The 27,997-nt window shown below is 48.1% G+C and overlaps 2 protein-coding genes across 2 annotated transcripts; one reads left to right on the top strand and one right to left on the bottom strand.

Annotated features, from left to right (window-relative positions):
- Positions 1-100: 100 nt before the first annotated feature.
- Positions 101-23,505, top strand: bcl2l13. The gene is made up of 7 exons (XM_031898592.1): positions 101-258; positions 9,634-9,787; positions 10,361-10,468; positions 11,007-11,163; positions 11,692-11,761; positions 12,528-12,671; positions 21,148-23,505. Exons 2-7 carry the CDS (start codon positions 9,682-9,684, stop codon positions 21,895-21,897), a joined length of 1,335 nt encoding a protein of 444 aa, XP_031754452.1. The 5' UTR covers positions 101-258; positions 9,634-9,681; the 3' UTR covers positions 21,898-23,505.
- Positions 23,506-25,200: 1,695 nt separating this feature from the next.
- bid (BH3 interacting domain death agonist) lies at positions 25,201-27,665 on the bottom strand (the record flags this gene model as incomplete). Its single annotated transcript, NM_001097226.1, is given in 3 exon segments — positions 25,201-25,401; positions 25,623-25,771; positions 27,461-27,665. Coding segments are annotated over 3 exon segments (555 nt in total), but the record flags the coding sequence as incomplete, so codon positions are not given.
- Between the last annotated feature and the right edge of the window lie 332 nt (positions 27,666-27,997).

Below are 27,997 nucleotides of genomic sequence, written 5' to 3'. Positions count from 1 at the left end.
CGTCCCCCTCTGCGTTTCAAGCCTCGCCCTCAACTGAAAAAGCCACGCCCGCTGTATTCATAGTGTGGATTTTTGCGAACCACGTGTTTTTTTCATTTGCGTTTCTCATTGGCTAACTCCGTCAGGGCGAAGCGAACTTGAACTTCGGAGCGGGCGTGGTTTGCTCGTTAGCTCCGCCCCCTGTCATGGCTGCGGCTCCTGTGTAGAGCCGGAGCCGGGAGAGAAGGGACTGCTCTGCCAGAGCTGCGGCCGCAGCAGGTGAGAGGGGGCGGGGGAATCGCTCTGTGTGTGTTTTACGTCGTAGGCACATTATACACCATTTCTCTGCCAGTTGGGGCCAAATACACCCTGCTGGGGGGGAATTAACAGGTGTCTCTTTAATTGCATGGGTGCCAAAAACTAATGGCAATGAGTATTGTGTTTGTCGGGGGGGGGTGGGCAGACATATCGAAAATATAAAATATATATATTTCAATTAAAAAAATGGTTAAATTGTAAGCACAGTTTAAAAAATGTGAAAGTTATTTGTTAATATAATCGCTGTTGTCCATTTCTGACTCCTGAAACAATGTAGCAGATTTGCTACTGATGGAGCAGAGCTACATTTTGGTTTCAAGAGTCAGAACCAGCAGTGCAGAGACAGCCAGATCCCCCTCTGCAGTTATATATGTGTATTTATCCTGTTTGTACTGCTCTATGGAATATGTTGGTGCTCTTATAAATACATTGTACATTATATATAAGCGCTATGCAAAGGGCATTGCTATAGGAGTCTGTAAGTCTGTAGCTAATTGGCTGACAAGTTTCCATATAATAACAGTACATAGGGATATCTAGTATTAGATTTATTTATACTAGATGTACCATGACCTGGATGAATGAAAATCTTCATAGTCATAATAGGACATAGGGGTATTTTTTTTTGGGGGGGGGGGGGGGGGGGGGGGGGGGGGCATATACCATATTAAATCCTGTATGCGGGGAGGAATGCGCTTGTTGACTTTGGGCTGAGCTGGGAGTTAGTTACGGGCCAGAGGGCTTGTGACCTGGATTTCCACTAAAGGCACGGAGCGGCCCGACTGCAACTGTCTGTAGTCTTATCTCGGGAGCGACTGTGTCCCAGGCTCTGCTGCAGCAGAAGAAGCAAAGAGATAATAACACATGTTCTAGGGCAAGATGATTATTTTATATATATATATATATAATATATAATGTGTGGGGCTAGTAGGGCCCTCCCCCCCCAGGGGGCCCCAAATATTAGTCCAGTGATCACCTGGACTCCTTGTGTAGTGGGCCCTGTCATTCATTAGAATGGGACATGTGGACCCGTCATGCCCCTGGCCCACCCACCATTATTCACCAAATAATACCCACCCCCACATCCCCTCCCTTTACAACCTATGTGTGGCACCTCCTTGTCTCTTGCCCCCCCCCCCCCCCTGCCATGGTACCCCTTACTGTAATACAGGTATGGGGATCCCTTATCCGGAAACCCATTATCCAGAAAGCTCCAAATTACGGAAAGCCTGTCTCCCATAGAGTCAATTTTAATCAAATAATTCATAATTTCAATCCTTTTTCTCTGTAATAATACCTTGTAATTGATCCCAACTAAGATATAATTACCCCTTATTGGGGGCAGAACAGCCCTATTGGGTTTATTTAATGGTTAAATGATTCCCTTTTCTCTGTAATAATAAAACAGTACCTGTACTTGATCCCAACTAAGATATAATTACCCCTTATTGGGGGCAGAACAGCCCTATTGGGTTTATTTAATGGTTAAATGATTCCCTTTTCTCTGTAATAATAAAACAGTACCTGTACTTGATCCCAACTAAGATATAATTACCCCTTATTGGGGCAGAACAGCCCTATTGGGTTTATTTCATGGTTAAATGATTCCCTTTTCTCTGTAATAATAAAACAGTACCTGTACTTGATCCCAACTAAGATATAATTACCCCTTATTGGGGGCAGAACAGCCCTATTGGGTTTATTTAATGGTTAAATGATTCCCTTTTCTCTGTAATAATAAACAGTACCTGTACTTGATCCCAACTAAGATATAATTACCCCTTATTGGGGCAGAACAGCCCTATTGGGTTTATTTAATGGTTAAATGATTCCCTTTTCTCTGTAATAATAAAACAGTACCTGTACTTGATCCCAACTAAGATATAATTACCCCTTATTGGGGGCAGAACAGCCCTATTGGGTTTATTTAATGGTTAAATGATTCCCTTTTCTCTGTAATAATAAAACAGTACCTGTACTTGATCCCAACTAAGATATAATTACCCCTTATTGGGGGCAGAACAGCCCTATTGGGTTTAATTAATGTTTTATTGATTTTTTTTAGTAGACTTAAGGTACGGAGATCCAAATTATGGAACGACCCCTTATCCGGAATACCCTTGGTCCCGAGCATTCTGGAAAACCTATACCTGTACATCACCCCCCATAACAGCACTGTGTAGATGTCTAATTTACAGGCTTTATGGGTCAACTCTCCTATGTGGCCCAGTCCTTTATTGGGTAGCACTAAGGCTGCTGGGAGAGCGGGGGGGGGGTAAGTCATCTCAAGGGCTGTCGGTTGGACATTCCTACTTTTCATATCATTAATGACACATGCAAAGTCTATTTTGACCCATCCTCCACTGCCACTATTGTGAGTTTTAAAGGGAAAATTCACCCAAAGTACTTTTTGGCTAATAAGAAAAAAATGCAGTTGTAAGCAATAGCCATTCATTACTGAATTTCAGTTATTTTAAAGCTATTATGTAATTGCTGTTGAATGTCGTGTCTGTTTATATCCACGTCACTGCTGGTTCTCACTTCTGAGACAATGAAGTGGAAGCCAGACATGAAAGAGAGCTGACAGCTACATTGTTCGAAGAGTCGGAACTGGAAAAGCGATAAAGAAACACTTGAAATCAGGGGGCATCGAGCTTCTCGTGCTACATTTTCCAGCCTATAAATGGTTATATTTTGGTGTGGCCCTCGGTGCCGTGACTCAGCCTGAGCTCTTCTTCACTGGGCCCTGTTAGAACCTGCAGGTTCCATCCCTGGCGTTTCTGCCGACAGAAGCAAAATGATCTGAGTGACAGATGTTCCGCTCTGCAACTTCCCCTGCCAGTTAAAGGAGAAGCCGCTTCTCTTTTCCATCAACAAAATTAATTCTGTACCAAGTCCTTAGGCTTGAATCCCAGGGTTAACCTGGGTCTTATTAGTAGAAACCCATCCTGGAGGCTGCTGGGAGTTGTAGTTCAGCTAGGGGCAGTCTGTATGGACTTTCTGACTGTGTCTAACCAACATTGGGTAGTACAGGGCTTAATCCAACCAGAAACCAATAAATGTATTGAAGCCTTTAGGGTGAAGACACACAGAGCTACTAGTAGCAGCTACTTGTCGTGCTACTAAAACAGACAATGCTGATCATTTACTGATAACTGTCTCTACGTGTGTGTTTAGCAGAGGCAATTCTCAGTATTGTCTATGGCAGGGGATTTTCTGGCATTTAGTAGCTGTGAAAAAGTAGCTGCTACTAGTAGCTCAGTGTGTCTTCACCCTAAGGGCTGCGGCACATGGGGAGATTCTCTTGAACTCTCCCTTGTCGCGGGTGACTAATCTCCCGATATGCCAAATTGCCGGTGGGATGGCATCCCCGAATTGCCGAAGTTGCCACAAAAAAAAAAAACAATCACAAGAAAAAGATGCCGCCATGCCCACCCCCTGCCCTAGGTTTAGAAGCCGGCTATGCCTACTCTGGTGTGATAAATGTTACCAAATAAGTTAGATATTCACCATACAATTCTATAGACTTTGACAGAATGGTTACAATTAGCAACTGAATTGCAACAATCAGATTACATAGTAACATAGTAAGTTAGGTTGAAAAAGGACACACGTCCATCACGTTCAACCATAATGCCTATATATAACCTGCCTAACTGCTAGATTAGATACAGGGTGGCCAAGTCCTTTTAAGGGTGAAGACACACTGGGCTTCTAGTAGCAGCTACTTTTTCACGGCTGCCAGAAAATCCCCTGCCATAGACAATACTGAGAATTGCCTCTGCTAAACACACGTAGAGACAATTATCAGTAAATGATCAGCATTGTCTGTTTTAGTAGCCACGACAAGTAGGCTACTGTGTGTCTTCACCCTTAAGGTGGCCATACACGAGCAGATCCCATCGCCAAGCGAGCGGATCTTCACCCGATATCCCCACCTACGGGTGGGCGATATCAGGGAGGATTTAGGTAAAAAAAAAAATAATCCGATCGTTTGGCACTGGGGCCAAACGATCAGATTATGTGGGCGGCAATGGGGCAGTCGGATCAGGGACCGCATCAACGAGCCGATTTTCCGGACCGGATTTTCTAACCTGGCCGATCAATATCTGGCCAATTTCAGGCCAGATATCGGTCGGCCAGGCCGCTCTGCTCTCCCCATACACGGGCCGATTAGCTGCCGAATCTGTCCAAGGGACCGATATCGGCAGCTATAGTCGGCCCGTGTATGGGGACCTTTACTGGCCCTTTGATTGTATCTTTGTGATAAAAGAACAGTGGTGGGCTACCATATGGGATCCCTGGAAGCCATTCTGGAGAGTAGGATAGGGCAAGCTGGGGGGGGGGTCCCCGGGAGGGGTTGGGGCAATATCCAGGGCTAAACCGGTCCCTACACCGGAATTCTAGCTATGATTTGAGTATAGGGGGCCCCTAATAGTTCTAGAAATGCTTATAGTGGGGCCGCAAACAGTAGGCTGCACATTTATATATTCCCTTATATATTCCCTTATATATTCCCTTATATATTCCCTTATATATTTGGTGGTAGTAATGAAAGTGGCACAGGCAGGTGTGGACTTGAAACATAGAATGTGCCCTGGCATTTAAAAAGCCCACGTGCCCAATAAGTAGCAGCTGGGCCAGGGCCAAAGACCTGTACATTTTTCTACATTGAGGCCTGATGCCCCGAATCCCTGTGCGGCAGCTGCAAGCAAAATGCACTGTCATGTTTGGGCAGTCGCAACTCATCTATAATCAGGGCTCTGTAATCAATAGTTGCATCTGTGTGAGGAATGGGGGCGAGGGAACTAGAGAGGTTATAATGTATGTTAGCATTGGGCCGTGTATTTATATTGCCCCGAGAATTAGCCCCGCTGCCCCCCCCCCCCCCGGCACTGGTTATACAGGGTAGGAACAGGGACAGAAGGGGTTAGCATTCTACTGGCTAAATATCTCATTATAAGTGCAGGAGAAGTGACCAATGAGAATGCTGATTCCCAGCACTGTGTCGGCCATCTTGCTGGTACCTTACATATAGAGATAATGATGGCATTTTTCCCGTCATTATATGGCACAGGAATCAGACATGGGGATAAAGGGACAGACTTGTTCAGTGCTGGGAAACTGTGCTTATTGCTCCCAACTCCAATTGCAGGAACAGAGAACAGGGAGCCGGATTTACTCACATCAGCTGGGATTCTCATTGGAGGAAAGTTTTATTGGGCAATATTGCTTTAAGAATACAACCCGGGTGTTGCTGGACTACAGCTCCCAGCATGCCTCACCCTTCATTATATGGTACATTATTCTGGGATTTGTAGTCCAGCAACAGCAATAAAGTTTGGTTGAGCCGTGCAGCAGGGTTTAGTTTCCCTTTAAAGCAGAAGGAAAGGTAAAATTACCTAACATTTTGGTACCCCCGCTTTACCTCATACCCCGGGCTGGGGCTGTTGGGAAAAAAATGTGGGGGGCTGCGAGACAGCGATCCATTTATTTCGATCTTCATTCTTATGAATCCCAGGGCAGGTGCACCAGTGATTGCACATGTATGGCATCCGTTATCCAGAAAGCTCCGAATTCCAGAAAGGACATTTTCCATAGACACCATTTAAACCAAATAATTCAGATTTTTGGGGCCAGAACAATCCTCTTGGGTTTATTTAACCTTCCAATTATTTTTTTAGCAGACTTAAGGTATGGAGATCCAAATTACGGAAAGACCCCTTATCCGGAATACCCCAGGTCCCGAGCATTCTGGAAATTCCCCTGGATTCTAGGGAAAGTTGCCTGGTGTCTTATTTTATTATGTTTATCTTATCTGACTGAAGCTTTTTGTGTGTGTATTTGGGGGGGCTGTTATTAACGGGCGCTCGTTAGTCATTTGCTTGCTAGCCGTAATCTTCCTACAATCAGAAAATGTTTGCCCAACATCATAGTATTTCCGCAGGACCCCAGGAGCAACACTCAGCAGACAGAAGGGGAATTTGCTTCCATAAAGTTATTAAGACTTTGCTTGTGACACAGTGAATGCTTTGCCTGTGTTGTATCAGCGCATTTGGTTGCTCCTGGCCTCCTATTGTGAGATTTATGTGCCATTGTTCCCCTGTAGCCGTCAGTCAGCATTGGCTTTGGATTCTTTGTTTATTATTTTTACACGAGCCCCGGGGCAGGTTTGGACTGAAAACGGCACTTCTGTGTTACCCACAAGCAGCCCGCGCCAGCGCCAGGGTCATGTGAGCGGCTATAAATGCTCCAGGTCCAAATTAAACCCTTTGCGTCTGAAGGTCGTGTCCTCTGTAGGGCTTTCTGTCAGGCTGGGGGCCGGCCAGGGAGTGTCACTTACACTGCTGGGGTAGTGCCTGTATCCTCTGGCCCCCGGGGCTCCCCCTACTGGCAGTATCTGGCACCACATAGATTCACCCAACTCCAGCTTTCACCTCCATCTGCTGAGCTGGAATTTTACAAATAGTGTAATTCCTCCCCAAATACGGTTTCCTATTAAGCAATGCATTTTCTGTAATGTAGTGTTGGGCAACCGGTAGCCACGCCTTGTTTAAAGGGGAAGTTAAACACGTAGAACCAGTTTAAAGTGTGTGTGTTCTCTTGCCCTTTGCAGTATTGGGTCTGCCAAGAAACTCCCGTGGATTGAGGGTCCTGGAACAAATCTTTAGCCATCCAGAGAAATTAGAATGTTCCACAGGGCTAGTTCAGTCCATATTCTATATTCACAGGGCTAGAGCAACTTGTAGCCAATCAAATTATTAGAATAGTTACAGGGCCAGACCAACCTGTAGCCAATTAAGACATGAAATAAAAATGCAGCCAATCAGAGCATTGGAATCTCCCTAACACCATTATTATTTCTGCCTGGAAACATGTAAATACATTGCACTCCCAAACCCTCCCTGCCCCCCCCCCCCCCATGTAAAATAAGGCACCTCCTACCCATATGTATAAATACAAATATACAGAGAAGGAATGTTCTGGGCACACAAAAAGCTGTACCCCCATACTGTACTGTCTAAGGGAAACACTATGGCACCTCCCTCCCATATGTATAAATACAAATATACAGAGAAGGAATGTTCTGGGCACACAATAAGCTGTACCCCCATACTGTACTGTCTAAGGGAAACACTATGGCACCCCCTACCCATATGTATAAATACAAATATACAGAGAAGGAATGTTCTGGGCACACAATAAGCTGTACCCCCATACTGTACTGTCTAAGGGAAACACTATGGCACCCCCTACCCATATGTATAAATACAAATATACAGAGAAGGAATGTTCTGGGCACACAAAAAGCTGTACCCCCATACTGTACTGTCTAAGGGAAACACTATGGCACCCCCTACCCATATGTATAAATACAAATATACAGAGAAGGAATGTTCTGGGCACACAATAAGCTGTACCCCCATACTGTACTGTCTAAGGGAAACACTATGGCACCCCCTACCCATATGTATAAATACAAATATACAGACAAGGAATGTTCTGGGCACACAATAAGCTGTACCCCCATACTGTACTGTCTAAGGGAAACACTATGGCACCTCCTACCCATATGTATAAATACAATACGTCCCTGATTGCCCCACTTCTCCAGGGCCTGTGCCAGATGCAAGAAATCCCCCAATGAGAATCCCAGCTGATGTGAGTAAATCCGGCTCCCTGTTCTCTGTTCCTGCAATTGGAGTTGGGAGCAATAAGCACAGTTTCCCAGCACTGAACAAGTCTGTCCCTTTATCCCCATGTCTGATTCCAGCATAATATAATGAAGCCAAAATGACATAATAATCTCTGTATATAAGACAATAGGAAGATGGCTGACAGTGCTGGGAATTAGCAACCTCATTGGTAAATTCTCTTGCATCTTTAATTAAGTTTTTGGTCTGTAAAATTCTCATTGGTTAATTGGTTTCCATGTGTAATTCCATCTTTCATCTTCTATAGAGAACTAGGGGGCACAGTGGGACAGCTTTGCAGAGGGGGGTGTGGGGGGGTGCAGAGGCTGTATGAGAGCATCAGGGGGAGGCTATAGAGGAAGGGGATGGGAAGAGATGGAATGTGGGTAAAACCAAGTGGCTAAGGGAAGGGAAGCCTGGGCAGTAGGGTTGTGACTAGGGGGGAGGGTTTGGGCTTTACCCCCAAATGATATCTTTGCTTTATTATTACTGATACAGAGATTGATGTGAGCTATTAGTTGGCACTGGGTCTGGAAGTATTCTGGGGGTACCAGCTAGTAAAGGGGGCACAGGGGTGGGAGGGGTTCTGACTAATACAGGTCTCTGGGCCTGAGACCAACAATGTCACTATCGTTATGAGGAGTAAAACGTTGCACCCAGAGGGCATTCTCATTTGGCTCAGGGGGCAGTGTTTGGGCTTGGCCCCCCCTCACCGGAGTCTTTGATGAGGAAGGTTTCTGGGTGGGGGGCTACAAGGTGCAAACTAAATAACACTCAGAGGGGCAAGTTCAGAGACATTTGCCCAACTCCTTTTTCCTAGGGAAGGACAGGGGGGTCTGTTATTACGTCGGCCAGCAAAGTCTGTGCTTTAAGTGTGGCTCTAAGTTCCATCTTGTGGGTAAATGTAACGTACAGAAGTGCGACTAGTGAGAGGCAGATCCGTTGCAATTATGTCTGCAATCAGGGCCGCATAAGAACTGCCCCCAGGCATTTCTTAATGTTGCCCCAATGTGCCCCAATATAGAGGAAATGATGAGCAAAGATCTTGGTGAGAGTCGGTACAGAACATGGCCGCCCAAGCAGTTCTGCAGAAAGTGCTGTATTACCCCAGGGGGGGCAGGAGAGGCCAGGGAGGGAGGCCTATGTGCCACTAGGGATAAAGGCAGGGGAGGGGAGGTGGGTAAGGAAAAGGGGCAAGATAAAGGAGCCCAGTGGGTGCTGGGGAGGTTCCATGGGGGGAACTAATGGAGGAGGAAGAGGAGAGGGAGAAGAGGAAGAAAGGTGCTGCAGGGGAGAAAGGATGATCCGGAGGAGCAGCTTTAGGGGTTACAGTGGGGAGTCCTTGGATGAAGGGGAACTAATGGAAGTCAGTGAGGAGGGGGCTCAATAAATCCAAGAACAAATATAGAAAATAATCTGTGTATAAACTTTCTAACAATTAATGTTTGGAGTAAGTGTTATCTTGTTATTACAGTTATTGCAATTTTTTGTGATTCTCAAAACATGGGAAACTGAGAAGAGACGTGAATGAAGGGTTATTTCATGCTTTTTTTATACTGATTTTGTATATTGTTTTTATACCCATGTATATGTGGATATGTATTGTCCCTACCTGCACTAACCATGTTATACAATTGTGCAGTTTGCTCTCAGGACCCCTCTGTGCTCCGCTGAGCTCCGTGACACGCTAATGGCTTCATCCGCTGCACTGCCTGTTGGCTTCCACTATGAAACCAAGTATGTGGTGCTCAGCTATTTGGGGTTCCCCATACAGGAGACCCCCACATCAGCCCCAGGTAGGTACACGTAAGGCCGTTATACCCCCACAATACCCTAACCTTGCAGGTTGCACTTATTGTGCAAATACGGTATCTGTGTTTTGCTCATGAGTCGGAATATTCATGGAATTCTCGAGACAGGCTTGAGGCGTATGGGCTGCTCTGTAGTCACTGATGACAATGGGATTTCTTGGCTCTCGTAGTAATAGGATATGGGAGCACAAAGTGTGGGCCTCATCTACCGCCCTTAACAGACACCCCTTTGTGAATTGCATTGTCAGCTGCCTGTGCCGCCCTTGTGTTTTCTGCTTGGCTTCTTATTGGCTATGACAGCCTGTCTGCTGCAGTCATCTTCTCCCGGGGTCACTGATGCGCTGCCTCGCTCCCTATTTACTCCTGATTGTGTTTGATTTACCCCTGGCTACAGACCAGCACTATCAAAAAGCCATATAGCTTGTTGTTATATCTAAGCTGTATGGCAGCTCCCATGTATGCAATGACTTCTCACTAATAGTTTATTGCTTTGAGTGCTGTATTATTATTATTATTATTCCTGCATGTAACACATATGTTTACTTCTCACGACTACAGGCGCCCAACATTCTGCAGTTCCTCCTACCCTGCCCCAGGGGGCGCTAGACAGACTGAAGGCTGAGCGAGAAGACGAGATGCAGAGGCTGGAGGATGAGATCTCGGCTGGTCAGTATCCCTTTAAAAGGAAAATAACCAACTCTGTATTAAGGGTTGGACTTGGGGTGTCCAAGGGCTATTACCCACTCTGGGGTAACTGCTGCCCAGATCCTGCCCCCCTGAGCACTTTATACTTACTTTGCCACAATCGGCGGAGGGAAGGCAGAAGGGGAGTGATGGGGAAGGGCAGGCGGAGATTGGGTCTGGGTTTTTTCCTGGTGTCCTGCCGGCCCAGTCCAACCCAAGGCCTAAAGATCAGCCTGGGGCTATATTTGTAGCTACAGTTGATGGTCCCAAACCAATCATTATTGCACTCTGGGCCATCATGGGGAGGTACAAGGAGGCAGCCCAGATGAAACAGGAGCAGGCCCAGACTGCAGACAGGACAATGATTGGGCAAGTCATGTAAAGGGTTGGGTGGGTCATGGCCATATGAACATACATCGCCCCACTAGTACATATTGGCTGCTTAATGATAAAGCAGTGAATGAGCCCCCCCTTCCCTGGCATTGGGTATCAAGAAGTTTATGTTCTTCTTCTCTTCCAGCGTTCCCCTCCACTGGGTTTGATATGCACACGTCCCCGGTCTTCTACCCAGCGAGCTCGGAGACCTCTATAGAGGAGTGCCTGTCCCACCTCTGCGAGAAACTTGCCACGGAGATCCGAGAGTCGCTGGATAAAGCCTCCGAGGGTCTCCTGAGCGGGTAAGTGCCAGTGGTGCCACAATATTGTATAGCTCCTGGGCAGCTTCCGACCTAGGTAGGTACCACAGTCCTGTGGCAATAAAAATCCATACCTATAAAGTTGCCCCCTTTTGCCCCACACCTTTCTGATGTTGGTTCCTCTACTTGGATTTAGAGGGACTGCCCATAATCATTCCTTGATTGTCAGGTGGGGGGGCGGCGCGGGCACCTGAAGGGCCCCTGGGGTGGGAGCCCCGGTGGGCCCTTCACCCCCCAGTCCAACCCTGGGGCCAATTATTTTTAAAGGTGCTCTTGGCTTTAACATTTAAAGGGCAAGTAACACCTAAGGCCCTGTTGAACATAACCCTAACCCCCCCCCCCGCCATATTTCTGCAATATGTATTGGGTCCTGGTTTTCCAGCCTTTTGCCCTCACAGTATGGGGTGAAGCTGCCAGTCATGGCCTTCTGTATCAGCATCTCCATAATTGATTTAAGTGCATGGGAAACGAAGGGGAAATGAAGAGCTAATGGTGTCCTTACTGTAACAGGAGCCTGGCGGCGGAAGAGTTCAGGAAGGCGGTGGCGCTCATTAGTGTACACGCCACTGGCTGGAATAAGGTAAGTAGTCCCCACGTCGCACACATAACTTCCAGTATGGGTGCAAACAAAGGGAGGGCCAATACACTATGCCCCATATGTAATAAAAGGCACTACCTTTGCCCAGGAGCAGTAACCCATAGCAACCAATTAGATGTTTGCTGTTAAACAGGTGACCAGGACCTGCTGATTGGTTGCTATGGGGTAATGCTCCTGGGCAAATTAGTGCCTTTTATTAAATAACCCCTTATGCCTTTTTAAGGTGGTTAAACCATGTCTAGCCGATTAAAAAATCCAGTTGGTTAAGGACCACATTAGCTATTGGATCAGCTGGATTTGGCCCAGGGTATAGCAGGCAAGACTGGGCATAGAGCCACTCATTATTTGCCAACCGAGCCATAGTACTGGCCTACGTTCTGATATATGTATGAACTGTGCCGGTGATCCATACTGGGAAATTAGAATGTACCGATGCCTCTCCCTTAGGGGATGAACTCTCCCCCATTGAGCCTCACTTGATTTAATGCCCTGAGGCCCAGGAGGTACTTACCTGTGTGTCAGAGCCAATCTGTCAGCGTTACTAGTGCCTCCCTGCCCTCAGGCTCTGTATCTGCTACACGCAGGCCGATAACAGCAGCTTATTAGCTTTTCCAATGGCCAGCTAGACTTATAGCTGCCCGATAATTGCCCAGATATCTATTGGCCAGGTTAGAAACCCCTATGGGACTGGTAGGTGACTTGGGTCTCCATAGAGCTGCAATGTGATTGGATCGTCTTCCTCTTTCAGGTTCTTGCCCCACTGGTCCTGCTGCAGCAGCTTCTCCTAGAGCTGACGAGGCGAGGGGAGTATCAACTAAAGGCCCTCGTCCAGCTGGGGGTCAGTTACATAGAGGACATGTGTGCGGACTTTATTATCCAGCAGGGAGGATGGGTAAGTCCTGATTGGGTACCTACCTCTGTGTACGGCAGCGACGTTTAACATAAGCTAAAGCACTGCGACGTAGAGAGTTATAGTTCAGCAACAGCCAGAGAGGCATAGGTTGATGGGTAGTGATGTTGGTAGTACAGGTATGGGAATCCCTTATCCAGAAACCCATTATCCAGAAAGTTCCGAATGACCGGAAGCCCATCTCCCATAGACTCCATTTTAATCAAATAATTACATTTTTTCAAATTTCTCTGTAATAATAAACCAGTACCTGTACTTGATCCCAACTAAGATATAATTACCCCTTATTGGGGGCAGAACAGCCCTATTGGGTTTATTTAATGGTTAAATGATTCCCTTTTCTCTGTAATAATAAAACAGTACCTGTAGTTGATCCCAACTAAGATATAATTACCCCTTATTGGGGGCAGAACAGCCCTATTGGGTTTATTTAATGGTTAAATGATTCCCTTTTCTCTGTAATAATAAAACAGTACCTGTACTTGATCCCAACTAAGATATAATTACCCCTTATTGGGGCAGAACAGCCCTATTGGGTTTATTTAATGGTTAAATGATTCCCTTTTCTCTGTAATAATAAAACAGTACCTGTACTTGATCCCAACTAAGATATAATTACCCCTTATTGGGGGCAGAACAGCCCTATTGGGTTTATTTAATGGTTAAATGATTCCCTTTTCTCTGTAATAATAAAACAGTACCTGTACTTGATCCCAACTAAGATATAATTACCCCTTATTGGGGGCAGAACAGCCCTATTGGGTTTATTTAATGGTTAAATGATTCCCTTTTCTCTGTAATAATAAAACAGTACCTGTACTTGATCCCAACTAAGATATAATTACCCCTTATTGGGGGCAGAACAGCCCTATTGGGTTTATTTAATGGTTAAATGATTCCCTTTCTCTGTAATAATAAAACAGTACCTGTACTTGATCCCAACTAAGATATAATTACCCCTTATTGGGGGCAGAACAGCCCTATTGGGTTTATTTAGTGGTTAAATGATTCCCTTTTCTCTGTAATAATAAAACAGTACCTGTACTTGATCCCAACTAAGATATAATTACCCCTTATTGGGGCAGAACAATCCTTGTGGAAAGATCCCTTATCCGGAAGACCCCAGGTCCCGACCATTCTGGATAACGGGTCCCATACCTGTAGTTACATATCGCCCTTAGTTACAGTGAAACAGAGGAAGCCTGGCGCATTCCTGCCCATCAGCTGAGGATAGTTTCCATGCCAGGCATATAATGGGGGCACTGTGCCACATGTAGGGGCCTGACCTCACATATTATTCTATTTATAAAGGGTAAGTCACGGGCCAGGAATCCGGCCTATCATGGCTCTGTGTGTCAGCGCCTTGCACACGCTCTGTGCCTGCAGCTTCCCGGGGAATTATACCAGGGGATTAGAGCAGCTGATATTTTACCCCCCCCCGAGCAGAAATGACCCCCCCATAGCCAGATGAGCAGGGTTTGGGGAGTAATTTACTGCGGGATTAGATGCCTGATATGTGCTGCCAATATGACTCTCTCCTTTCCATGATTAATACCCATTGTGCCATCTGCTTGTGTTATGCCCAGTCTTTAAGGGGGGGTGGCACCACCGCTGACTTGAGCTAAAAATTAACCCCTAAGCGGTCAGACAAATATAAAGCAATTGAAGGTTTACTTTGCCTGATAATAACCAGCATTTGCCCACCCATATTCTGATCATAATGTGTAGCCCATTCCAAGAGGTCTACATAGGGTTTCCCAGGGCCATCATCAGGGGTGGGGTGTGGGGGTGTACAGTGGGTTCTCCAGACAGGGGTCCCATTATGGTCAGGAAGGGAAGAGGGGCTGATTGAGTGGATTGGAGGTAGAATTTTTGATACTAAGGCCATTTGTTGCCCATTGGGGTCTCATTCTACTTGTTGGGGGGGCCCTACTTATTTATTAGTGTTGGGCCCCATGATTCCCTGAAGTTTGCTATTGATAGTATTATATATATATATATATATATATATATATATATATATATATATATATATATATATATATATATATATTGGGGTGGATAGAGGACATAAAGAGGTGGGCCACTTCCTGCTCTGCATGGGCCAGGGGTAGGAGGTACATAATCACTGGGGGATGCCTAACTAATTGGCAACCCCCCCATAGATTTAAGTATCCTTAATATGGGATTGGACTGTAACCCCAACCCCAGGGCATTCCGAGTGGAACCAGGGAACAAAAGGTTAAGCTGTGTACTCTAGAGATACAGTGCAGTGTGATTTGTTAGAACCTTGAGGTGTTCAGACTTTATTCTCTATTATTATATTCACTAGTGTTTTAGTTGTGAGAGGTACCGCTTGCCCCATGAGCTTACAATCTGGCGGCATTTTGAAAGAGCCTAAAATGATATCGGATTAAATGAGCCATTCCTTGGAGGTGATGGTGGTGCAAATGGGGCTGAGCCAATCATCGGTCCCCCCCAAAACTTATTGGGTCATAGTGGGGATCCATGCCCCGATGGGTTTCTCAGCCGGTGTAATCAATATCTGACTGATACATTGGCAGGGCTGGTACAGGGGGTACTGCATTCAGGGGCACCAAGATGGAAAAAGCCTGATTCGTGGGTTGCAAAAGTGTCTGATTGGTTGTTTTGGGTCCCTGGTTTCACCTGTAGAATATGTTGCTCCAGCCTGGAGGAACAAAGATGCCACTGTGGGTATATGCAGATGTGCCCTGTGCCCTGATGCCCATAGATAGGGTACAGCTGGCACCGCGCCGAGGGAATGTGCAGTTACACAACACTCAGTAGGATCCGTATCCGCACTCTGTGCCAGTCCCTCTCAGTTGTGCAGCGCCCTCTGCTACATTTCCCGGCACTAACTTGGCATGGCTTAGCTGCCTGCCCTGCAGCCGAGTCCCAGCACAAACAAAAGTGGGTCGCTGAGCGCGCTCCGTGCTCGCCCCCGTGTGTCCCTCCTGCTGCTCCTCCGAGCGGAGCTCACACTCCCGTGCCTCTTGCCTGGAACTGCAGCCGCCGGCCCGGTAAGAGAAGCCTCAACTGCAGGGTCTGTGCCTTCTGCTTCCATTGGGCACCGGGCATGGTGGTGCCAGCTTTATCCCAGCAAATAACCATTAGTTGTGGTGCCCGATCCCTCTTGATTGGTTTTTGTCATGTGGGATATTAAAGCAAGGGGCCATAACTTTGTCACGTACTGTGTATAGTAAGGCAAGATGGTATCAGTAGGGTGGGCTGTAACTGGGATAGTGTATAGTAAGGCAAGATGGTATCAGTAGGATGGGCTGTAACTGGGATAGTGTATAGTAAGGCAAGATGGTATCAGTAGGGTGGGCTGTAACTGGGATAGTGTATAGTAAGGCAAGATGGTATCAGTAGGGTGGGCTGTAACTGGGATAGTGTATAGTAAGGCAAGATGGTATCAGTAGGATGGGCTGTAACTGGGATAGTGTATAGTAAGGCAAGATGGTATCAGTAGGATGGGCTGTAACTGGGATAGTGTGTATAGTAGGGCAGATGGTATTGGGGGATATTGTGTATAGTAAGGTAGAGGAACACTAAATGTGGGACAGTGTTTATAGAATGGCAAGATGGTAGGAAAGGGTTGCAACTGTGGTAAAGGTGTATAGCTGTAAAAATAGTGTTTATAGGAAGGGTTGTAATTTGTATAGTAAGGGAATCTTGTATCCTGGGAAGGGTGTATAACTGGAACAGTGTGTATAGTAAGGCAAGGATCCATACCTGTGGATTGTGTATAGTAAGGCAGAATGGCGTCAGGATGGGTTGTAATAGGACTGGTGTGTATAATAAGTCAAGTTATATTATGGTGAGATAATGCTGGGCAGGGGCTGTGTAACTGCTGTGTGTATAGGAAAACTATGGCTGGTAGGGGATGCTGGGAGTTGTAAGGGAAGTTGGTTTATTCCGGCAAGTTTTATAGATCCTGGGAATTGTGTGTAATTGTGTATCTAAGGGACACACAGTAATAACCAGGGGCTGATGCACACCTGCCTGAGGGGCTCCCAGTGCTGCAGAACTACAATTCCCAGCATTCCTCTCCAGTCCCAGTTGTTTGAACAATGCTGTAAGTTCAGAGCATAATGGGAAAGTGTTGCTTTTTGCTTTTGGGCCGTTCTGGGTTAAGGGGGGGGGGGGGGGGGGGGGAATAAAGCTACATGGGAGTCATTAGTAGCATCGCCCTCTGGCAGCTGAAGGGTTAAGCACAGAGGCTCCTCCCACCAGGGGCCAACAGCTGCCGGGGAGAGACAGGAGCTACATGGCAGGAGCGCAGGTAAAGGGGCATTTTATTGCGGTTCTGTTGTGTTGCTGTTATGGGTCGGTACCTGGGTCCCAGTTAAAAGGAGTAACCAATAGAAATAGAAGGGGGGCATTTGGATTCTATGGGATTCCAGTGGGGTAAAGAAGATTCAACCCCCAGTATAACCCAGTAATAATCCATTGGTTCCCCCCCCCCCCAGCAATTGCAGGGTCTCCTTCCTCTGTAGATACAATGTGCCCCTGGGGGGCGCTATAGGCAAAGGGTGGGACAATTCACTTCACTGGTGTTAAGGCTCATAATGCCCCAGCCTCGCACTAAAACCCATAATCCCCCCCCCCCCGGGGTATTTCTTTGGATTGTCCCACCCTTTCCCTCATTTGCAATGTACTATACCAATCCACTACCACACCGGCTACTGGCTTGAAATGCCCCAGCCTAGTATAACCCCATTGGTGCTGGACTGCTCGTTGGTGCTGGGAGTTGTAGTTCAGAGGCTGCAGTAGAGGGATTACTTATCCCAGTGCTGCTGATATAAAAGCTCAGACAGAGGATATTGCTTTGTGTATTTTTAAATTAATTCTACAGAATATAGGAATCTTTAATGCTGATCCTACCCAGCTGTTTTGGCTTCTGGTTGGCATTTTACCCCCGGGGGTATTAATAATAAATACCTGTAGCACAAGGAATCAAAATAACACAATGGAATTTGGATTTGTTTCATCTTTTCCCAGACTCTGCCTTTGTAATAAGCACACAGCGCCCTCTGGTGGGCATGCCCTGTAACTGCCACAATATTCACTCACGCTGACACTATGGGGTGTTGACCCCCCAAGAGTCATGGAAAATGGGGGGGGGGGGGGGTAGAACCCATAATGCTTTGCTGCTGAGTCACAACAGTTCCATTCTCAATCAGTGTATGACTCTGCAGTTTTTTGTCCAACGAGGCCCCCCAGGGGTAACATAGTATATAGAACAGTTACTGATGCACTTGCTGATGGGTCCCGGGGGCCCAACAAGAAAAAAAAAAGCCTTCTCATATCTCAGATCTTGCTCCTGGGGGGCCCAGTCTGCACTTTGCATCCAATCAGCTGCCTCGGAGGGGCAATTGGGAAGCTCTTGGCTCTGTAATTGAAAGCTCTGTGGGACCTTGTTTGCCAAAATATTAGGGACACTCTCCAAAAGTCTCAGCAGCACAACATGGGCCATAAGCCATTCCTAAGTGTTTAATGGGGCAGTAAGCTAGAAAATTCAGTGGGGTATTATACATGGAATTGGCACTGTATTTATCCTGCTGTGTGTTCTGGGGTATTATACATGGAATTGGCACTGTATTTATCCTGCTGTGGGTTCTGGGGTATTATACATGGAATTGGCACTGTATTTATCCTGCTGTGGGTTCTGGGGTATTATACATGGAATTGGCACTGTATTTATCCTGCTGTGGGTTCTGGGGTATTATACATGGAATTGGCACTGTATTTATCCTGCTGTGGTTCTGGGTATTATACATGGAATTGGCACTGTATTTATCCTGCTGTGGGTTCTGGGTATTATACATGGAATTGGCACTGTATTTTATCCTGCTGTGGGGTTCTGGGGTATTATACATGGAATTGGCACTGTATTTATCCTGCTGTGTGTTCTGGGGTATTATACATGGAATTGGCACTGTATTTATCCTGCTGTGGGTTCTGGGGTATTATACATGGAATTGGCACTGTATTTATCCTGCTGTGTGTTCTGGGGTATTATACATGGAATTGGCACTGTATTTATCCTATTGTGGGTTCTGGGGTATTATACATGGAATTGGCACTGTATTTATCCTGCTGTGGGTTCTGGGGTATTATACATGGAATTGGCACTGTATTTATCCTGCTGTGGGTTCTGGGTATTATACATGAATTGGCACTGATTATCCTGCTGTGGGTTCTGGGGTATTATACATGGAATTGCACTGTATTTATCCTGCTGTGGGTTCTGGGTATTATACATGGAATTGGCACTGTATTTATCCTGCTGTGGGTTCTGGGTATTATACATGGAATTGCACTGTTATTTATCCCGCTGTGGGTTCTGGGGTATTATACATGGAATTGGCACTGTATTTATCCTGCTGTGGGTTCTGGGGTATACATGGAATTGGCACTGTTTTATCCTATTGTGGGTTCTGGGGTATTATACATGGAATTGGCACTGTATTATCCTGCTGTGGTTCTGGGTATTATACATGGAAACTGGCACTGTATTTATCCTGCTGTGGGTTCTGGGGTATTATACATGGAATTGGCACTGTATTTATCCTAGTGCTGGGCGGCATACCGGTTTAACCGGTATACCGGTTTTTGAAAAAAAAAACGATATGATTTTTGAACATACCGCTATACCGGTATGCGCGCCTCCTGCAGTTTTTATCCAATTACATCCGGGTTGCGCCCGTGCGCACGTGACGTCGGCGCGCACGTGACGTCGGCGCGCATGTGACGTCGGCGCGCGCACGCGACGTCGCTAGGACGCATCGCTTGGGGCTGGGGGGTTGTGGCTGGTGCTGGGGTTGTGGCTGGTGCTGGGGTTGGGGGGGTTGTGGCTGGTGCTGGGGGGGTTGTGGCTGGGGCTGGGGCTGGGGGGGTTGTGGCTGGGGCTGGGGGGTTGTGGCTGGGGTTGTGGCTGGTGCTGGGGTTGTGGCTGGGTGCTGGGGTTGGGGGTTGTGGCTGGTGCTGGGGTTGTGGCTGGGCTGGGGGGTTGTGGCTAGGGCTGGGGGGTTGTGGCTGGGGGGTTGGGGGTTGTGGCTGGGGGGTTGGGGGGGCTGGGTTGTTGGGGGGTGGGGGGGCCACCAATATTATTATTTATTTTTTATTTATATACGTCAAATACCGTGATACCGATATAATTTTGAAAAATACCGTGATATAAATTTTTGGTCATACCGCCCAGCTCTAATTTTATCCTGCTGTGGGTTCTGGGGTATTATACATGGAATTGCACTGTATTTTATCCTGCTGTGGGTTCTGGGTTTATACATGGAATTGGCACTGTAATTTATCCTGCTGTGGTTCTGGGGTATTATACATGGAATTGGCACTGTATTTATCCTGCTGTGGGTTCTGGGGTATTATACATGGAATTGGCACTGTATTTATCCTGCTGTGGGTTCTGGGGTATTATACATGGAATGGCACTGTATTTATCCTGCTGTGGGTTCTGGGGATTATACATGGAATTGGCACTGTATTTATCCTGCTGTGGGTTCTGGGGTATTATACACGGAATTGCACTGTATTTATCCTGCTGTGGTTCTGGGTATTATACATGGAATTGGCACTGTATTTATCCTGCTTGTGGGTTCTGGGTATATACATGGAATTGGCCCTGTATTTATCCTGCTGTGGGTTCTGGGGGTATTATACATGGAATTGGCACTGTATTTATCCTGCTGTGGGTTCTGGGGTATTATACATGGAATTGGCACTAGCCTGCTTGGGTGGGTATATACATGAATTGCACTGTATTTATCTGCTGTGGGTTCTGGGTATTAAACATGAATTGGCACTGTATTTATCCCGCTGTTGGGTTCTGGGGTATTATAACATGGAATTGGCACTGAATTTATCCTGCCGTGGGTTCTGGGGGTATTATACGTGGGAATTGGCACTGAATTTATCCCGCCGTGGTTCTGGGGTATTATACATGGAATTGGCACTGTATTTATCCCGCTGTGGGTTCTGGGGTATTATACGTGGAATTGGCACTGTATTTATCCTGCTGTGGGTTCTGGGGTATTATACATGGAATTGGCACTGTATTTATCCTGCTGTGGGTTCTGGGGTATTATACATGGAATTGGCCCTGTATTTATCCTGCTGTGGGTTCCGGGGTATTATACATGGAATTGGCACTGTATTTATCCTGCCGTGGGTTCCGGGGTATTATACATGGAATTGGCCCTTGGATGCTATGAAGAAGTCTTACTAGAGAATGTTAGATGCCCCTGTTGAGAGGAAAGCAGTGGGCTCGGTATGATAAGGTATATAAGTGCCAGTTATATATTTAGAATAATCTGAACAATACATTGACTTTTGTTTTTTTCTCTTTTCTCCCCTTTTTGCCCCTTTGCCCATCTTGTTCCCACCCCACATATTCCCATTCTCCCCTTTCTGCCCCCAGGGCACGGTGTTCAGCTTGGACTCGGAGGAAGACGACGTCCAGGGCCTAATTGCCGACGACAGTAACGACATCTACATCCTGACCAGCGATAACTCTGAGCAGGTCAGCCCCCCGGAGAGTTTGGCCGTCTCCTCGTCTTGGCACACCGAAAGCCTCCCCACCTCCCTCGGCCCAGAGTCCTGGCAACAGGTGGCCATGGATCCCGAGGAGCTAAAGAGCTTGGACAGCAATGGCGGCGGAGAAGAACGGAGTGAGAATAACTCCTCCAATTCCGACATCGTCCACGTGGAGAAGGAGGAGATCGCCGAGGTCATAGAGGAGGCGGCGGTGGTGGCCGGCAGAGCGGAGGACGTTGAGGCCGAACACAAAGACGTCCTTTTGACCGATTCTGCTTTCGCCTCCACTATCCTAGAGGCATCACCACCAGCCCCGGTGGAAGAGAGAAGCAGCCCAACGCCACCTCCTCCCCAACCAGAGCCTCCCAAAGTGGAACCCCCTGTCCAAGGGCGACAGTTACAAAAAGAACCCCCCTCCGAGGAGGCAAAAGAAGAGAGTCCCCTGCCGACGACGTTAGATACAGACAAGCTCCAGTCTCCTGTATCCCAACTTCTGCCTCCAGGTTCTGGATCAGGAGAAGAGAAGCAGGTTCTTCTCCCCGAGGGGAAGTCGGCCTTGTTGTATGGAGGCGCGGCGGCTGTGGCCATTTTGGCAGTAGCGGTAGGAATGGTGGTGGCGCTGAGGAAGAAGTAGCTGGTCGCAGGGCAGAAGAGCATTCTCTTTCCCCTCTGCCTCCCAAACCTGTGGTTGGTCCCTCATTATACACAGATAATCGATCTCTTCCCAACTGCACCGACAAGTGGCTCTCTCCTATTAAACAGCCGGGTCTCCATGAGTAGAGAGACCCCCCCCTCTAATCTCTGTAGGGGTGCAAAAGCCTACGGGCCTCATATGCTGGAGATAATCACCGCACCCCGCCAGAGAGCTGCTTTGGAAACCCGTAGCAGTTTTGTACTGCCGTTATCTGCTCGTGAGAAAAATAAAAAAATGGCGGAGAAACTATAATGGAAAAATTTGGGGTACAGTTAATGATCAGAAAGATATTCAGAAGGATGAACTCAGGCACTTAACCCCCCACCCGAAACGCTCAGCAAATCAGAAGGGGCAATCCCATTGAGATCTCGGGGTGCTGCTACTGGGCCTGGAACACTAACATGGCAGCAAATCAGCTCAGCGTTTATGGAAGCAGTAATGTCCGGGCACCCCCTAAGTTTTTTAGGGGGTGCCTGTCTGTATGCAATTACTTTGAGTTTGGCTCACATACCTGTGACCCTAAGAACCAGAATGGGAGAGAGAGAGCGCCTATCATTTTTTTTTTTCCATTCTGGCATTCAGACCCCTGCGTCGTTGCTTGGGACCCTCAGGGGTAGCGAGCAGATTCAGTTGTCAGTGTAGTAATGGCTGTAGGCTCGGTCACCAAATAAACTGGCCTTTGCCCAATTGGCCACCTACATGCTGGGCTGAACCTGGGGGCCTGCTGAGACCTGTTGGGGGATGTCCCATTGTGGCCCTCACATGATGGGATCTCCCCTCTGATATCAGTGGGGCCTTTTAATCTTGGATAGAGGGTGACTCTGGCCATAATTGGCCAACTTTGGGCATGTGACTAGTTTCACCCATGTCTGTGATTGTACAGCAAGCAGGTTGGGTAATATGATTGGCCAGTGTATGGGCCCTTTGAAATCTGGGGTATCGTAACCAATCAAATATGGTCCTCAGATTCCTCCTCATATTCATGGGCATCTCATGGTTAAACTGGCCACCCTGGGGCCCCACAATGCACGGGGGTGTAACTGTATCCCCCCCCCCCATTGGGTTATGTTCTATTTACATATCTACTGGATTGAATTACTAACGGGCCAATGGGAAGCGAGAGATCACTGCAACAATTCACATATTATTTTAATAATGAGAAAAAAAAAAAATTCTATTTTTTTAACCCCTGAGCTCCTGGGTGGGTTTATTAGGGCACGTCTAGCAGGAAGGGGCGGGGGGGGGGTAACTAACGAGCTAAAGCCTCTGTGCCATTAACTGTCATATAAACGATCCTGTTTGGACCCGGAGACGGTGTGATCACTTTATAAATACGATATTTTCCCCACTTTGGACTCTGCCTTTTTATTTGCCAAGTGGAACGTGGCTTTCATTTTGGGTTTTGCCCCATTCAGGGCAAGAAATGACCCAACCCGTAGGCAGGAACAAGGGGATACTTTCCCTTTATGCAAAAGGTATGTAATAAAAGGGGTAAATACATAGATATCCTGAGACAATTTGCAATTGGTTTTCAGTTTTTACTTTTTGTGGTTTTTCAGTTTTATTCAACAGCTCCCTGGATTGTAATTTCAGCAGCTATCTGGTTGCCGGGGTCTTGTTTAACCTTAGCAACTAGGCAGCGGTTTGAATGAGACACTAGAATATGAATAAGAGAGGGATTGAAGAGAAAGATAACATTAAAAAAAAGTAACCATAGAGGTTGCTAGGGTCGGTGACCCCCATTGGAAAGATGTAGAAGATACCCTGTCCTATGTCGGACATCACGGCTCTATAGACCTACTGCTCCAAGTCCTGGTCAGTATCTGTAGTGGGTTTTTACAAACTTAGAAAATAGGCAGCTGTTTATATTGGGCACTCAAGGGGCGTGGCTAAAGTTTTGCACTTGTGTAAAGGTGAACTTTCCCTTTAATGAAACCAACGTACAACAAACGTTTGTATTTTATGAAACAATTTTACAGACAAAAAGAGTCCGAAGAAGATTTGAACATTGAATAATGGGAGTCCCCATGGCAATGAATGGGTTAACCTAATGGGGGGGGCGGGGCTTGCAGAGAAGATCTGAGCAGAGGACACGTAATTGGTGGATTCGGGGGAATTAATAACGCTACTCGCTTCCCCATCGAACATTAAATAAACATTTCCACGAAAAAGAGTTTTTGGTTAAAAAAAATTGTTCATTATCCACAACGACACGTAAATGTTCCTGAAAGATTCCTCTGTGCGGGGGGTCCGGCCGCTGCCTGCTGGCGCCCACATCAACCAATCGTCACAGCTTCTCATCCTTCCACTCACGGGTCCGGCCAATCAGCACTCACCTCTGCATGGGGGAGACACAAGGAGGAGGGTGAGAGCCCCCCAGGCACACACAGATACGGTTACATCCCCCTAATTACCTGTTGGCCGAGGCGCCTCCATGTGGGCCAGTAAGCCGCCAACTTGTCTGTCAGCACAGGGCATCTGATTGGTCAATGCTCAGACAGTACAACCAGGGCCGCCATCAGAAATCACGCCCCCTCTGCCCCCCAATGGCCCCTCTCCCAGTGACCCCTCCCATCAGTACAAAGACACACAGACATTGGCAGCCAGCCCAGGGACCCCCTAAAACATTGGCAGCCAGCCCAGGGACCCCTAAAACATTGGCAGCCAGCCCAGGACCCCCTAAAATTGGCAGCCAGCGCCAGGACCCCTAAAACATTGGCAGCCAGCCCAGGGACCCCCTAAAACATTGGCAGCCAGCCCAGGGACCCCCTAAAACATTGGCAGCCAGCCCAGGGACCCCCCTAAAACATTGGCAGCCAGCCCAGGGACCCCCTAAAACAATTGGCAGCCAGCCCAGGGACCCCCTAAAACATTGGCAGCCAGCCCAGGGACCCCCTAAAACATTGGCAGCCAGCCCAGGGACCCCCTAAAAACATTGGCAGCCAGCCCAGGGACCCCTAAAACATTGGCAGCCAGCCCAGGGACCCCCTAAAACATTGGCAGCCAGCCCAGGGACCCCCTAAAACATTGGCAGCCAGCCCAGGGACCCCCTAAAACATTGGTATCCAGGGGTTACATTTTGCATTGGTGCCAGGGCAGGGACCCCCTCCCCAGCATCCTCCAGCTCCCTCCCAGCATTCCCCCCAGCATCCTCCAGCTCCCCCTGCTTCCTGATGGCGGCCCGGAGTACAACCAATCCAGTTATGTGCTTACCCATGTAAGTTACACCCCCCGGACACCTACCTGCCTGGCCAGACGCTCTAAACAAGCGCGGTAGTTCCTCTCTACAAAGCGCGTTGTGGTGCGGCAGATGTTCTGGAGCAGCGAGGGGGCGTTGGTCACTGCCTTCTTGGTCAGGATCATGGCTATGGCCACCGCGGCCATCTCCTGCTCCACCCCGGGGGGGACAGTCTGCACCAGCGACTGCACTGTGGCCGCCAAATGCTGGGGATACACAATGGCACATTCCAAGGGTAAATTACATATGTAAGTCCGCTGTTTGCAAGCTAGCATCTCATTGGTTGCTAAAGGCTACATGGAGCCAACCTCAAAGCTGGTAAATATATAGGAACAAACTTGGTACAATCCGGTGCATTACTCGGTTCATGCCGGGACATACCAAGTTAGTGCAGTTATGTGGGTAGAAATCAGACCCCTCCACTCACCTCCTCCAATAGGGTCTGATTCAGCATGGCGTCCACCAGCCCATTAACCACCTCTGGTTTTATCTTCATCTCTCGCTCCAGTTTATCCCCCATCTCTGCCAACTGCGCGGCGATCCTGCGGCACAACTCCTCATCCACTTCCTGTTCTACTGGGGGGAGAGTGAAATGGGGCTCAGCAGGGTCCGGCCAAAGCCCCCCGATCCGGGTCTGGCCTGGGACACAGAGGCCCAAACAGCCCCCCCCCAGCCCAATAAATAAGCACTGTCTATCTTACAGCCCCCCTGGCATTCCCAGTACCCAGAGGCACAAACAGCCCCCCCCCCCCCCCAGCCCAATTTAAATAGTGACTGTCTGTGGCACCTGGGACAGCCCCCCTGGCAGATTTCCCATGTACCCAGAGGAACAAACAAGCCGCCCCCCCAGCCCAATAAATGAGTGACTGTCTTGTGGCACTCTTACAGCCCCGCCCCTGTGGCATTCCCAAGGACCAGAGGGCACAAAAACAGCCCCCTCCCAGCCCCCACAAGAATTAGTGACTGTCTGCTGGCACCTTACAGCCCCCTGGGCATTCCAGTACCCAGAGGCACAAACAGCCCCCCCAGGCCCCAATAAAATTTGACTGTCTGTACGCACCTTACAAAGCCCCCTCCGGGCATTCCCCAGTACCCAGAGGCACCAAACAGCCCCCCCCAGCCCAATAAATAGTGACTGCTGTGTGTACACCTTACAGCCCCCCTGCGCATTCCCAGTACCCAGAGGCACAAACAGCCCCCCCAGCCCAAATAAATAGTGACTGCTTGTGGCAACCTTTACACGCCCCCCTGGCTTCCCAAGTACCCAGAGGCGCAAACAGCCCCCCCAGCCCAATAAATAGCTGACTGTCTGTGGCACCTGACAGCCCCCCTTGGCATTCCCAGTACCCAGAGGCACAATACAGCCCCCCAGTCCCAATAAATTAGTTGAGATGTCTGTGGGCACCTTAGCAGCCCCCCTTGGCCATTTCCCAGTACCCAGAGAACAAACAGCCCCCCCCCCCCAGCCCAATAAATATGTGAGGTCGTTGTGGCCCACCTTACAGCCCCCCTGGCCCGATTCCCATACCCAGAGCGCAAACAGCCCCCCCCAGCCCAATAAAAGTGAGTGTCGCTGTGGGCACTAGATCCCCCCTGGCATTCCAGTACCCAGAGGCGCAAACAGGCCCCCCCAGCCCAATAAATACGTGACTGTCTTGGCACCTTACACCCCCTGGCATTCAAATCCATACCCAGAGGCACAAACAGCCCCCCAGGCCAATAAATAGTGATGTGGCTGTGGCACCTTACAGCCCCCCCTGCATTCCAGTACCCAGAGGCACTAAAACAGCCCCCCCAGCCCGAATAAATAGGTAGTGTCTGTGGCACCTTACAGCCCCCCTGCATTCCCATACCCCAGTAGGCACAAACAGCCCCCCCCAGCCCAAATAAAAGTGACTGTCTGTGGCGACCTTACAGCCCCCCCTGGCTATGCCGGGCGGAGTAGCCCAGAGCACAAAACAGCCCCCCAGCCAAATAAATTATGACTGTTCCTGTGGCAGCCTGTTACAGCCCCCGCATTCCCAGTACCCAGAGGGCAAATAGCAGCCCCCCAGCCAACAATAAATTAGTGAGTGCTGTGGCAGCGTCTTACAGCCCCCTGGCATTCCCAGTAGCCAGAGGCACAAACAGCCCCCCCCCCCGCCAGCCCGAGAGATAGTGACGGGCGGGGGAGGAGTTCCTCTCTCATTGGACTCGCCGCATTATCGAGAAACACACAGTATGAAGTTTATGCGGTACATAACGGGCCCTCTGAATTACACTTACCCCCTTCATAGGCAATTGTGCCTGAATCCCTTAGTTGGACATTTCCATCCGTTTCCAGTTCCCCTTCTGATTGAAACAGCGCCCGTCCCTGTAGCCTCGGCTTCCCTCCCGCGAACAGACTCAGCTCCTCCCTCAGCTCCTCATTGGTGCGCGGTAAGTCGATCTCCAGGTAGGAGAGGAGAATCTTTTCCACGCTGAGACTCATCCTGCAGGGAACAAATAGGCACCATGGTCTGGGTGGGTAGGTACATATGTATAAAGGTAGGTGTATGAGCAGGAACAGCCCCCTAAGTTTGCTCATAGCCTGTACAGAGAGATACCATAAAACTATGGCACATAGGGATTCCCCTGTACTAAGCACAATTCAGCAGGAACAGCCCCCTAAGTTTTGCTCATAGCCTGTACAGAGAGATACATAAAACTATGGCACATAGGGATTCCCCTGTACTAAGCACAATTCAGCAGGAAACAGGCCCCCTAAAAGTTGCCCATAGCCTGTACAGAGAGATACCATAAAACTATGGCACATAGGGATTC

The sequence above is a fragment of the Xenopus tropicalis genome, chromosome 3, assembly GCF_000004195.4.
Source record: "Xenopus tropicalis strain Nigerian chromosome 3, UCB_Xtro_10.0, whole genome shotgun sequence".
NCBI lineage: Eukaryota > Metazoa > Chordata > Amphibia > Anura > Pipidae > Xenopus > Xenopus tropicalis.
This window is presented reverse-complemented; position numbering and strand designations above follow the sequence as displayed.